At 54.6% G+C, this 14067-nt stretch overlaps 1 protein-coding gene across 1 annotated transcript; it reads left to right on the top strand.

The window, feature by feature from the left end:
• The first annotated feature begins 1964 nt into the window (after positions 1 to 1964).
• On the top strand, positions 1965 to 13423 carry LOC118622019 (H-2 class II histocompatibility antigen, E-S beta chain). The gene is made up of 6 exons (XM_036249483.1): positions 1965 to 2154; positions 9106 to 9375; positions 11513 to 11794; positions 12367 to 12477; positions 12856 to 12879; positions 13120 to 13423. The coding sequence occupies exons 1-6, from the start codon at positions 2055 to 2057 to the stop codon at positions 13131 to 13133; spliced, it is 801 nt and encodes a 266-aa protein (XP_036105376.1). The 5' UTR covers positions 1965 to 2054; the 3' UTR covers positions 13134 to 13423.
• Positions 13424 to 14067: the final 644 nt, after the last annotated feature.

Genomic DNA, 14067 nt, shown 5'->3' with positions numbered 1-14067 from the left:
CACTGAGAACCTCCTCACTCAACTCCTGTGCGGCCAGCAGCTCTTTTGTGACTGAGCCTGACAGACACCCGGCAGGCTCGGGTCTCGGGGTGCCCTGGGCCTGCTGCCGACCTGGCTCAGTGGTGCTGGAGCTGGCCTTAGTGTGGGCTCTGGACCCTCCGTCTTTTGTTGGAGCATTATTCAGTTTACATTTAAAGTAATTATCAATAAGTATGTACTTATTGCCATTTTGTTCATTGTTTTTTGGTTGTTTTAATAGTTCCCCTCTGCTCCTTTCTTCTTCTCTTAATCTCTTCCTGTGGAAACTAACCATGGTGCTCATCAGCTCTTCTGGTCCAGACAGTTCCCAAAGCTCCCGGGAGGGGGAAGGGCTCCGGCTGTTTCCAGCCTTCTCTGTTCAGTCTCTTTCTTTTGCTTGTTGTTCAGAAGCTGTTCATTCATGCAGGAGTCATCGCTCTCTCTCTCTATGTGTATATTTGAGTTTGCTCCGGGAAGGGAGAGAGTTCAGCTTCCTGCCACACTGCCTCCAACTTGACCTCCCTCCATAATGGTTTGATAATTGAACATATTGTGAAATGACCACCACAATAAGTCTACTTAACATCTATACCATGCTTAGCTAACATTCTTTTTCTTGTGATGAGAACCTTTAAGATCTCTCTTAGCTGTACATTACATCCTCATGACTTATTTACGTTTTAGCTGGAAGGTTGTACCGTTTAACCACCTTCATCCATTTCATCCAATAAATTGTGGTTCTTTTTACTACATGGTAAGTATTTTGTCACTAGAAAAATGAAGGCAGGTGAAGAACTTCAGATAGAGAGTTGTCCTTTAAAGTCCATTCAGGTTCTGAGATACACATTTATACTACAACCATGTGTAATAATTACATAAAGACAAATTACATGTTTAAAATTATATGATTACAATTCAATTACTTCCTGAACACCATGTAACAATTTTATTAGCAAAGTCTTCTTTTATCTTTTCTTAGAACAAAGCAAGAGAAGTCGACCTAGTAAGAGGACATGTCCTCAAGAAAGTGAGAAAACCATAATGGGGACCAGGAGTGAAGGTGGGGTGTTTTTTCACATGAAATGTTAGTTATTACAAAGCAGAGTGGCGCCAGAGGCTGACCGTGAGTCCTCTGTCCGTCTCTCAGCCCCTCGCAGGCTTAGATTTGGACAGTGGCCTGATCACACTGTAGGTTAAGTGCTGTCCAAGGACCTTCCCCTCCGTTCCAGGTAGATCGCCGCCTCCTCTGAGCCCCCATCTCCAGGTGAACCCTGGACGTGCCACTGAGCTCAGGACAGCACCGGAGAGGAACCTGATGACCTTCTCACTCAGGCTCCGCTATTGACAGCCTCCCGTCCCCTCCAGTCGGTGACACTCCTCCGTGAAGAGATGCCGATCACACTCCAATCAACAGCCGCGAGTCTGTCACGTCATCAGTCACTAGGGGAGCTGCTCCTGGAGTGTCCACAGAATCACAGCGTTTTCCAGGATTGAAACACCTGAAAGATCAGTGAGTTCAACTGCGAGAAGTTAAGTAATCTCCCCAAATCCACAACACTAAGTTATGGGGCAATAAGGACAGAATTGAAGGTCTCCTAACTTGCAATAATCTTCCCTTCATCCCTTCAACTCCCAAACACACTCATATATTTGTCTGCACAGCTGTCTCCTAGGGAGAGCTCAGAGCCCCGGACAGGCGCCAGCTGTGCGCATCACTGACCAGCACCGAGCGGGCCCACAGTGGGGCCTAGATGGTTCTGATACAACCAGGTCCAACTTTTGAAGCCCTAAATTGAAACAATCCTTTCAATGCAGGAAGTTCTAAGTTTCTGGAGAGGACCTTCATACGAAACCTCTGACCAGCAACTGATGACACGATTCACCTCGGATGCTGATTGGTTCTCAGCACCGAGAGTAACCAATCAAGGAACAAAGACACCAGCTCCTTGGTTGGTGTTATTTGGGGTGTGGGTGAGGGTCCCAGTCCTCACCGAGTGAGACTCGCCTGCCCCCGACCCTGTCCTCTGCTCTCCAGCATGGTGTGTCTGCGCTTCCCCCGCGGCTCCTGGGCGGCGGCTCTGCCGGCGACACTGATGGTGCTGAGCCCTCTCCTGACTTGGGCCGGGGACGCTCCAGGTGAGTCACCTCGGGGGTGAGCTGTGTGGGATGAGGAAGAAAGGAAATGAGCTTTGTCACCATGTCCAGACCATGTCTGTTCGAAAACTGACATTTTCTTCAGTGACCACCTGTCTGTACCATGTGGATCCTCAGTTCCTTCCACAGGAAAAGGAGGCTGGGTGCTCACCCCCGAGAGCTGTGTGAGGGGCTCCATGGGTGCAGCTGTTTCTTCTCGACTCCCCTCCAGTCACACCTCTGCCGTCCTGTGCCCGTTCCATCAGGGCCCAGTAGCTCCATTTATTATATTGAGTCATCCCAGGGGAAGGAAAGTTTCTCTGAAAGTTTATGGGGAGTCGAAAGGAATTAGAAGGGTCTCTCTTAGAAAATCCTGTTATGTTCTCAACAGAATCTGTGATGTTGGTGCCTCTCCCTAACATGTGGGGACCAAGAGGCTTCCCCCTCATCCCTTTCCTTCCTCCCTGAACCCCAGGGTTCATGAGGCCCGTGTCCCTGTGATGGAGGGTCTCCGACAGAAGTGGGGTTACTGCTGTCTCTGTTCCCCTGCGCAAAGCCCCCGGAGCTGAAGCGGAGATTCTTAGCACCTGGAATGGCCCACAGACAGGAGCACCCCGGGCGGATCTGTGATGCCTTAGAGCACGGAGGCTCCTTCTGACGCCTGGCCAGGGCCCTGTTCGACCCGGACCCGCCTGGACCTTGCCACACCCTGGTGTCTCCTGCCTCTGTCCTTCTCCGGCCTGAGCCCACAGCAGGGATTCAACTAGTAGAGATCAATTGTGTAAAGTTCTGATTTTTAAGTTAAAGATAGTCAAATATTAGCAATTTCCAAAGTTCAAACTGTACACCTTGAGCAGGAGTAGAGAGGGAGGGTGAAGGTTGCCTACATCCCACGAGCTGAAAGTCAAGGGGACCGGGGGCTTCCTGGAGCCGGGCCCCAGTGTTCGGTTACCCCCACTTCCAGGTCCCCCCATTCTTTCCCCAGCCATGTCACCACCTTCCTGAGACCCCAGAGTTCACGCAGACCCTCGCACTGGACAGATCCACAGACAACATGAAATGTAGTGATACACCCCTTCTGTTTTTTTGTATTTTTTTAAAAATCACCCCCTTCTTACCTGGGAAAGTCTCTTCCAGCAGTAGAAAGGGGGAGTCTGACTTTCTCACGGGAGGCGGAGGGGACACAATGTGTCCTCTGCATGAGAGGCGGAGGAGCTTGAGCCCCTGCTGCTTCCGGGGACCCCTCAGGGATCAGGTTCCAGAACCGGGGTTCTATCCTTAGACCACAGATACTCACCTGAGCAACTGTTCTGTCCTGGGCTCTACTCGAGGCTCGGAAACTACTGGAGTGTGATGGACAGTCCCCTTTACCGTGGAGGGTGGCTCATGTCAGGGGCAGAGACAATAACCTAATGCCATTTAGAAAGAAAAAATTCAGACAGCAATGACTGCTCTGGAAAAAAACAAAACCAAAAAATACGCAGGGTTATGGGACAGAGAGGCCTGGATTCACCTGACTTCAGCTGAACTGGTTTCTCCCTGAGAAGTGACATCAGAGACATTTGAGACCTGAATGATGGGAGAAGCCGCCGCGGGAATCCCTAGGGGACAAGTTCCAGGCAGAGGACAGGGAAGGCCCACGGTGGGGCCGCGTGTGCGGGTTGGAGGGGCAGGAAGAGCTGGGCCGAGCACCGCGAGCGCCCCGGGGAGCGGCACCCACCCCGGCAGAGGCTGGAGAGGACGGACCGCCCGCTGGGCCCTGCGGCCGCCGCAGGAAATGTTACTGTAGGTGCGGAGCTGTGTGAGCTTCCGGACGTTCCAGGGAGAGTCCAGATCGTATCTGTTGTGTAAGAATCACTGTAGCTGCCCCGTGGGGACTGGACGGTGGCAAGTGGCCTGGGGCTGTCGAGGAGCCTGGGGCTGGAGGGCTGGGGAAGGCACGGGGAGCAGGTGCTCAGGCTGTGAGCAGGGAGCGGGAGGACTTGGCAGACGCTGAAGGACTTGTTGGCGGATTAAATGGGGGAGGGGTAGGAAATCCAGCTTGTCCCTAAGGATTTGTCCCGAAGAATCTGAGGACACCTGGTGGAGCTCTTTATTGAGACAGGGAAGACTGAGGGAAATCACTTGACGCGGGTGGTCAGGAATGCATATTGTTTAAATTTGAAATGATTTCTGACCGCTGTCAGGAGCCTGGAGGAAAATGGAGAAACTCAAGGAAGAAACAATAGAATGCAGGAAAGGGAAACCATCACGAGATAAGGGAGATAAATCAGAAAACGGAGAAAATCGGGGACAGTGGAGCTAAAGGAGAAAACAGAATCAAGGGAAAAGGAGATAATGCAGAAATGAAGAGAATCAGGACAAATAGGATACAATGTAGAAAACGGAAACCATCAAGAGATAAATGAAATAATGGAGGAACTCAGGGGAAATTGAGATGGTGCCCAAATTATGGCCAACACAAATGGATTTGCCTGGCAGACTCAGTCATCTGCTAGTTGTGCTTGGCCAACTCGGCAATCGGCTAGTACTGCCTGGCCCACTCGGTAATTGGCTAGTCTGCCTAGCCCACTCGGTAATTGGCTAGTCTGCCTGGCTCACTCGGTAATTGGCTAGTCTGCCTGGCTCACTCAGTAGTTGACTAGTCTGCCTGGTTCACTCGGTAATTGGCTAGTACTGCCTAGCCCACTCGGTAATTGGCTAGTCTGCCTGGCCCACTCGGTAATTGGCTAGTCTGGCTAGCCCACTCGGTAATTGGCTAGTCTGCCTGGCTCACTCGGTAATTGGCTAGTCTGCCTGGCTCACTCGGTAGTTGGCTAGTCTGCCTGGTTCACTCGGTAGTTGGCTAGTCTGCCTGGCTCACTCGGTAATTGCCTAGTACTGCCTGGCCCACTCGGTAATTGGCTAGTCTGCCTGGCCCACTCGGTAATTGGCTAGTCTGCCTGGCCCACTCGGTAATCGGCTAGTCTGCCTGGTTCACTCGGTAATTGGCTAGTCTGCCTGGCCCACTCGGTAATCGGCTAGTCTGCCTGGTTCACTCGGTAATTGGCTAGTCTGCCTGGCCCACTCGGTAATTGGCTAGTCTGCCTGGTTCACTCGGTAATTGGCTAGTCTGCCTGGCTCACTGGGTAATCGGCTAGTACTGAGGATGGTTAGGGATAAATATTGTTTAAATCTGAAATGATTTTGACGCTGTCAGAGGTCAGTGGGATCCAGGACCCTGGCCTCAGGGCCCGCCCAGGGCTGGAGGGTGCGTTGCTGTCAGTGACACACGTGCTGTGTTAGGTTCCAGGAGGGGAGGAGGCCGCAGTGACAGCCTGAGAGCCCCGGACAAGAAGAGGGTGAGGGCCGAGCCCGGGGCCCGGGGCACCAATCAGCCAAGGGGACCGAGGGGGCGGCAGTGTGCGGAGGAAACCAGGAGCAGGCGACGCGTGCAGTGAAGGACGTGGTTTCCCAGGAGGAGGGAGCGGCCGGTGCGGCGGGGACGTGAGCGCAGTGGGTGCGGGGCGTGGGGACGTGACGTGTGCAGTCCGTGGGCACAGACGGAACCGGGTCGGACCGTGTGCAGAGGGAAGGGGAGCTGAAGGCCTGAGGGGTGGTTACAGGGAACTCTTTCGAGCAGCCGACTTCGGGGGAGACCAGGCTCTGGGACCGGGGGTCAGCGGGACCTAAAGCGTAAGAAGAAAGGAGCCTGGACGGAAGCTGGGAGGACCCGGGACCCAGAGACGCTCAGGCATCGGCAGGGAACCTGGAGTGACCTTGTGTGCAGAGGTGACTGGTTATGCAGAAGCCATAACTGTACAGCCCGTATGTATCAGTGACCTGGAATAGGCCGGTCAGCCCCTTGGTGAGGAGGATGGAGCCATCAACAGGACCGGTCTGGTCTCCACCGGCACGGAGACCGTAACTGCGGTTACTGTGTACCGGCCTAAGTCTGAGAAGTAATTCTCATAACTATCTTTTCTGCAGCAACTGAAATGTGATAATCTATACAATCTAAAATTCAGAGTGTAAGTAACTCACCCAGCGTCACAGTCAGTGTGGAGCCCGGATGACAGTCGAGACCTCAGTGTAGAAGCCCCTCTCCTAGGTCAGCACGTCCTTCCACAGTAGGTTCGTGAGGCTGTGTATCCCGTTGTTACACGCGAACCAAATGTCTGTCCTTGTGGGTTCAAAATGATATTCAGTGATAAAATCAATTACAGACAATTGCCAAATGGTGATGAAGGTATTTGCTTTAGGAAGTTAAGGAACAGAAAATCTGGTCAGCTTGCTTTCATAGAGGTTTTAAGATTCAAAACAGCCGTGTATTTATATGCTCGGCACTAGGAAGAATCACTACTTAATTCCACACTTAACAATGTCCTGTGAGGAATAAACTGTCGCTAAATCTATTTTAGAGATAAAGAAAAATAGCCCAAGTGGAAGAGCTAATGTTCAAATTTAGATTTTCTCATTCCAGAGCCACAGTGTCCTGGCTGGGTCTGAATTACTGCTGACATTTCTGATGTTCACAGGAGCCGGTGCATCTTAGGGTGGGGGGCGGGGAAGTGCAAGGTCTGCTCGTGCCAGGACATGGGAGCCGCTCACATGGACTTTGCATTTATAACTGGAAGGTTCCACACGGGCTCACACAGGTGCAGACCGCCGTGGGCCGTGAGGAGGAACACAGAGGTTTAAATAGACTCCTCCGCCCGACTGTCAGGAGTCGCTGGGGTCGCCCCAGGAAATGCAGGATGCCTGTGGCCGCTGGATTTTGGCTAAACAACAACGATGTGTCTGAAATCCAGATTTACCTGGGCACCTGTATTTTTGTTCGCTATGTGTGGGAACTTGAAGCCGGGCAGTGACCACGAACGACGGTGCCCACCACGCAGGGACAGTGAGCAGCACTCCCCCCAGTTTGGTGTCAACTTCCTCAGTGTCAGGAAGGTGCTGGAGAACATGACCCAGGGAGACCTGGTCTGTCCAGGGTGCCCTCCTCGCTGCCCCACTTCCAAGTGAAGGTCTCTTCTCAGCCTGGGGCCTGCTCGTTTTTGGAAACTGTGTGAGAAGGTCATCTCCTAGCTTCTCCCCTTCTGAGGGGACCTGACCATAGAGAGGAGGGTCACCTCTGGCCAAGGCTGGTGATCTGATGCCCCTGGTCTCACCGGAGCAGGAGACAGTAGGAGGGTGAGTTGGTTGGGGCACTGAACGGGGTCGAATGGCCGTGGCTGCGGTTTTCTGCTGTAGTGAGCGGTGGGCCAGCGGCAGGGACGCAGAACGACGATGTGGAGGCAAATTATGCGACTTGGTGGTTGGTTGGCAAGGCGAAGAAACAGGTAAACCTTGGTCCTGAACACAGTTATTTCACTAAAAAAAATTACTCAGCACTGGGACCAGATCACTAAAAAATACTCATTTCATACAGGACCAAGATTTCAAGGTACCTTGGTAAAACCTTCTATGCACTTCTCAGTGCCTTTTTCACCACACACTTTTCACGTGTTCACACCAGCGGAGCTCACCCTGCAAGGTTCACGCCCCCTTTCCCCTCCCCCACCCCTGGAACATCTGGCAACATCTGGAGCCATGTGTGGCCGTCACAGTGGGGTCTCTTCTGACACTCGTGGGTGGAGAGGCCTGACGCTGTGTACAGCCCCCTGTGCACAGAACAGCCCCCCCCAACCACAAAGACCTGTCTGGTCCAAAGTGTCCCTAGTACCAAGGCTGAGATGAAAACACCGCTTTACACTGAACCGTTTCTCAAAACTCTAGACTCACACTCTAGACTTCCCGTTCAGTTCTTCGTGGTTTATTAAAAACAAAACTAGACACTCTAGACTCACACTTATACACACACTCACCTTCCGGTTCAGTTCTTCGTGGTTTGTTAAAAACAAAACTGGACAGTTACATAAATTCACCACATTCTTGCTGAATCCATTCAATCAACTGAAGTTCAAGATCTTGTTTTATTTTTTGCCTTATGCGATGTCTTTCAAAATGTCGTGCGTTCTTGGGCATCACATCTCTGTTAACTTTCAACAACTTGTCGTTTGAAGTCACGACGTTTTCCGGTGAAGTGTCCCTTCCCACAGGACTGGGGAGCTCAGAGGCGTCCACGTAGGCGTCTCGCTGTGACCACGGGTCTGGTCTGGGGTTCGGAGCCTTCTGGGTCGGGAAATGCAGAGAAGCGATGCGGCCCCACCGACTATGCTGTCATCCCTGAGACCCTCAGGGGTTCCCCTGCACTGACTGAGGTCCCCCCTCACCCAGGCTCCTCAGGCCCCTGACTGGTTCTCACTGTCCCCTCCCCACCCCCTCTGTGCCTCAGGAAACCTTCCCTGGGCTCCTGGAGGAAGTGCACCTGGGGTCACCTGTACCCGAACGTGCCTCCCCTCCCCCAACACGCAGGTCTCCCTCCAGCTCCCCGGACTCACCCTGTCACATCCCCAGTGTCACCCACAGGCCCCCTCTTGGCACCTCGTGTCCTTCAGCCGATGCTCTTCCTCCCGGTCCTAGAGCTCACTGGTCTCCGCTGTCCTCCCTCCCGCGGGAGTTCGCGCGTGGGCGTGGCCGTGGCTTCAGGGCGTTGAAGCTGGGGGAGGGGCGGTGCCTGGTTTCCTCTGGGTCCGGCAGGGGCCTGGCTCGGGGTCCCCTGACCAGGGGCCTGGCTCGGGGTCCCCTGACCGTCCCAGAAGGAGGAGGAGTTTCCGGAAGGGGAAGCTCGGGGCCCAGAGCAGGGAGGGAGGCTTCTCGGAGGTGGTGGCCGCACAAACCCCGTCAGCCTTGGGGTCCTCTGTGGCTCAGGATCCCGGGGTCCCTCCCGCCCCCCTCAGCCCCAGAGGAGAGGTGCCCCTGGGTGCTGGCTGCCGGGTGCCCGTGTCCTGTGTCCCCACCGCCTGGGCGTCCGCACTGGGGGCGTCGCCGTCTGTCTCTGACCCGTGTGACCGGGCGGTCCTGTCCCCACAGCACATTTCCTGGAGCAGCTTAAATACGAGTGTCATTTCACCAACGGGACGCAGCGCGTGCGGCTCCTGGAGAGATACATCTACAACCAGGAGGAGTTCCTGCGCTACGACAGCGACGTGGGCAAGTACCTGGCGGTGACCGAGCTGGGGCGGCGGGACGCCGAGAACTGGAACGGGCAGGAGGACGTCCTGGAGCAGAGGCGGGCCGAGCTGGACACGTACTGCAGACACAACTACGGGGTGTCGGAGGGATTCCTGGTGCATCGGCAAGGTGAGCGCGGGCTGTGTGCGTGTGTCCGTGTGTGCGCGTGTGTCCGTGTGCGCGTGTGTGTAGGGCTGTGAGCGGCACACTTGTGAGGGGACCTGTGAGGGCCGCCGTGGGGGACAGTGTGTGTGATTCTGTCCCGCGAAGGGGCATTTCCGGTGGTATCTGGTGGGGTGCAGGTTTGGGGAGCAGAGCTGAGGGAGGTGAGCCCTGGGAGAGGTGAGGACTGGAGTCCCGGTCTGTCGTGGTCGTGGCCGCACCTTCCTGACCCTGAGCCCCCGGAGCAGGGCCCTGTGTGGGGTGCACAGCCTGTCACTGAGCAGATGGGTCACCCTGGTTTTGAGGGGTGAGGGGACCCCGAGGCACCTCTGATCTTTCTGAGGCTTCTTTACATCTAATTTTTTTCCCCATAGTGGATACATTTTTGCATAGTTGAAATGATTGTAAAACCAGGTTTTTAAATAATAATTTTGTTACTTAACAAACTGAAGTTACTCTCTTTATAATGATAATAGTATTTAACTACTTACATATTATCTTTTTATAGTTGTAACAATTTACCTCACATTCTGGATCTTTTTGTTTATATTACCAATACTCAGTTGAAATTTTATTTTTAATTTATACTTCTTTGATTTCTAACATTCTTGAACATTGTTTCAGGCATTTATTGGTTAATTGTTGTTCCTGCTCTAAGAATTGCCTGTAGTCTGTCACCTCCCTGGTCCTGGTGTTTTTCTGGGTGATTTTCTGGGTTCTCTGTGCAGTAAGATGAACACTTTGCTAACGTTTGATGCAGCATTTTCTCCAGTTCCTGGTTTGTGCTTTGATTCTGTTTTATTACTCTCCATGTTAAGAATTTAAACATCTTTAATGTAATGAGATGTACTGCCAAGTTGTTAGCAATGATTTACCATAAGTCTCTTTTTTGTTGTTGTTAATCCTCACCTGGGGATTTTCCATTGATTTTTTAGACAGAGTGGAAGGGAGGAGAGAGAGAGAAACATCAATGTAAGAGGGTCACCCCAATTGGTTGCCTCCTGCATGACCCCGACCAGGGCAGGGATGGAACCTGCAGCCCAGGTATGTGCCCCCAGGAATCCAACCCACGACCCTTCATTCCGAGGGCCAACTCTCTAACCACTGAGTGAAACCAGCCAGGGTGTACCGTCAGTCTTAAATCGACCCTTTTGGGGTGCAGTAAAAATGTTTTCCCCAGGTTTCTTCTCCTCCTTTTCTTCCCCCCCCCCTCCTCCTTGTCTTTATTGAGCCTGGTCTCAGGCAGGAAGCCCACATATTAATGAGTCCCAGACCCTGCTCTGCTCAAACGTCAGATTGAAAAGCGAGGTAATTATAATATGAAAACAAGTCCAATAACAGATAAGCTTCCTTTGAAAGGGAGAGAGATTGACCACCTGAGTGCGGTTCTAAGTGTTTAAATGGGTGGGTTCCTGCCCTTCCCTCTCCTCCGGGACCCAGGCTCTCTGGGACTCGGCTCCTGGGTCTCTCCTGCTTCCCCGGGAACCACTTCTGTGGTGTCGGGTGTGAGTGAAATCCAGGATTTCATACTGTATCCCCGTCTTCCCCACGCTGTCCCCCAGTTTATCCACCCTGCTTCGAATTGTGTTTTCTCTGCAAGTGAACAAGGAGAATAAATTGCTACCATGTAGTGACGGCTAAGTTCCAGCCATTGTTTTACACGTTTAGGTCCATTGATCCTCACTCATCCTTAAGAGGTAAGTTGGTGTTATCATCCCCCTTATAGGTGAGAAAGCTGAGCAGAGAGGAGCGTAAACATTCTGCCAGGATCAACCTGGAAGAGGCAGAGCCTGGATTTGAACCCAGGCTGCCCTGCCCCAGAAATCACACCTTTAATTAATACACTATCTGCCTTGCAAAGATTTGGAAACAATTCAACAATGAGCAACTGATTCAAGATATGACCCCCATTTCCTCGACCTCTCGAGCCTAGTGCGCCTGTGCTGTGGGGCAGGGCTAGGCTCGGGGTGCTGTCCTGTGGCCACAGCGGCTTTGAGGGAGGCCTGCCCGGGACTGGAGCCTGGAGCCTGGAGGCCCAGAGGGAGCCAACCCAGGAGCCTTCCTGCGTCTTCCTCACGCTGCCCCTCCCCCTCCTCTGCCCCAGCTGAGCCCACGGTGACCGTGTATCCTGCAAGGACCCAGCGCCTGCAGCACCACAACCTGCTGGTCTGCTCCGTGAGCGGTTTCTACCCAGGCAGCATCGAAGTCCGCTGGCTGCGGGACGGCCGGGAGGAGGAGGCGGGGGTCGTCTCCACCGGCCTGATCCGGAATGGAGACTGGACCTTCCAGACCCTGGTGATGCTGGAAACCGTCCCCCAGAGTGGAGAGGTCTACACCTGCCACGTGCGGCACCCCAGCCTGACGAGCCCTGTCGCCGTGGAATGGAGTGAGAAGCGTCCCGGCCTCACACCTGCCTCACCCGCCACAGGGCCTTTGCTCATCCCTGGGGTCGGGGTCCCCTCTCCCCACCGCAGATCTCCCTTTGCTCATGTTCTCCCTTCAGCGCAGGTCACTGGGGGAGCCCGTGAGCATCGCTGTGAATACCCACAGCCCCCTGGTCGGGTGCCCCTGGGCCCTGGGCTCCAGTCCCCTGCCTCAGGCTGGGCTGGTCCTTCTGCCTGTGGCTCTGAGTTGTCCACTGTGGTCTGAGAAGAGGCGCGTCCTCTGCAGCGAAGGGACCGTCCTGACACGGGGAGAGTCCAGTCTCTGCTCCGCCCTGAGCTCTGTCGCCTGGACGAGTGCGGACTCACTGGGCCCAGGCTCCGCACCCACCAGATGCTGAGTCCTGGCCTGAGGCCCGTGCGGGACCCTGGGTCCCCTCGGGTGATCCACGTCTCCTCCAGACGCGGCCGGCTGGCCTGCTTCTTCCAGGGCAGCCCTCCCCGCTCAGGGCTCGGTCCCGGCCTCAGTGAGAGGTGGGTTTGGGGGAAAAGCCCTGAAACTGGCTTCCTGTCCCAGGGCCACAGTCTGACTCTGCGCGGAACAAGATGCTGAGTGGAGTCGGGGGCTTCGTGCTGGGGCTGCTCTTCCTGGGGGCCGGGCTGCTCGTCCACTTCAGGAGCCAGAAGGGTGAGGAGCCTGTTGGCGGCTGCGGTTCCCAGGGCTCCCTGGTTCTGTGTGCCGGTGTCCCCTGGAGATGCAGGAACAAAGACTTCCTGGTTACTTGTGGTTGCAGCGTAGGGCAGTAAGGCCTGTGGAGGTGGGAGAAGGGTTAACATATGGAGATTTGAGTCCAGATGCTGGAGCAGATGCAGGAGCTGACCTGAGGTTAATAAAATCACACAGGACTTGTGACAGAGCTTCTGGGCTCTGGTCCCCTCCCTCCTGGTGGCATGTGTGGCGGGGGAGGAGGGGCAGAGACATCTCAGGGGGTCTGGGCGGGGCACCTGGTGTCTGGGGACATGTTCACCTTCATATCTTGTAAGTACATCTTCCTCCTCTTTCCAGCACACTCTGGACTTCAGCCAACAGGTAAGGCTCTTTAACCCTCTCCTGGACACACCGGGTTTCCCTGGACACAGGGGGGGACAGCGGGGAAGGCTGGCTCTGCGTCTGGCCAGGCCCTGTGCGCTGAAGTGTCTCCTCCCCACTTAATGAGGGGCCCTGTGGGGCTGGGCCGGGTGACCCCGGAGCTCTCCTTACCTGTGACAGGAGCCCAAGGGGCCCAGCTGCTTGTGGGCAGGTCTGGGAGCTACTGTCCTCTGTCCACAGGACTCCTGAGCTGAGTGACCAGGGGACGCTCCAGGTGGCCTCTGTCCTGCTCCTCCCACACCTTCCAGCATGAAAAGGCTCCCTGCCGGGCTCTTATTCTACAGAGAGGGCTCCGGGGCTCTGGTCCGTCCTGGTTCCCGACCCTGCAGAAAGGCCTCCCCGCTGCTCCCTCAGCTGCCCTGGACCTGGGACCCCCAGTGTTGACTGCAGACCCCGATCTCCCACCCGAGTCCCACCCTCACTGCTGTGCCCCTGAACTCCCCTCTGCCCACATTTCTCCGTAGTTTCCCTAATTAAATACGGAGTGAAGATCATCGGCCTCACTGGTTTTAAGGACAGAAAAAGAAAGAGAGAGAGGATCTCATGACAGTGCAACAGCAATTTTCATCTATTTTCCCGAATTCTGGCCACGAGGGGATCTGGACGGTATCCTAGCCCACCCCCCCCCCCCCCCCGGGTCCCTGCAGTTAGGCCGGTTCCCAGGGGGAGGCTGCAGTGCACCCCTCCCTGCTCCCCTGGGTGCTGTTCCTCAGAAGCACACACAGGCCCCTCCCCGGACACAGAAAGGGGACAGGGTAGGAACAGCAGGCCGCTGTGAGGACGGGATGCGGCCACAGCGCTTACAGTCGTGTTCTCTGGCCTCTTTGTCTCTGATTTTTAAAAGAAGTGTCTAGGCCTGGGCACTGGAAGTCCCCTTGCATTAGACTGAGGTGGCTCCAGACCAGCCTCCCCTGCCGCAGGTGGAAGCAGCGCTGCCCCCCCCCCCCCGCCTTTGTTGTGATGTGTCAGCGAGATAACCAGAGACGTACAGAATTGTAAAGGAGCACTTTATTCACCAGTGGGCTGCGGGGGCTCTCCCCAAATCACAGCCCTGATTGTTCTGCTCATCTGCTTTTAAAGACAGAAGCCACATTCCCTTTGGCTCCTTCTCAGGGGACCGGTACAACA

Source organism: Molossus molossus, unplaced genomic scaffold, assembly GCF_014108415.1.
Source record: "Molossus molossus isolate mMolMol1 unplaced genomic scaffold, mMolMol1.p scaffold_m16_p_8, whole genome shotgun sequence".
Taxonomy (NCBI): domain Eukaryota; kingdom Metazoa; phylum Chordata; class Mammalia; order Chiroptera; family Molossidae; genus Molossus; species Molossus molossus.
Note: the sequence above shows the minus strand (reverse complement) of the source record. Positions and strands in the feature narration are given on the sequence as shown.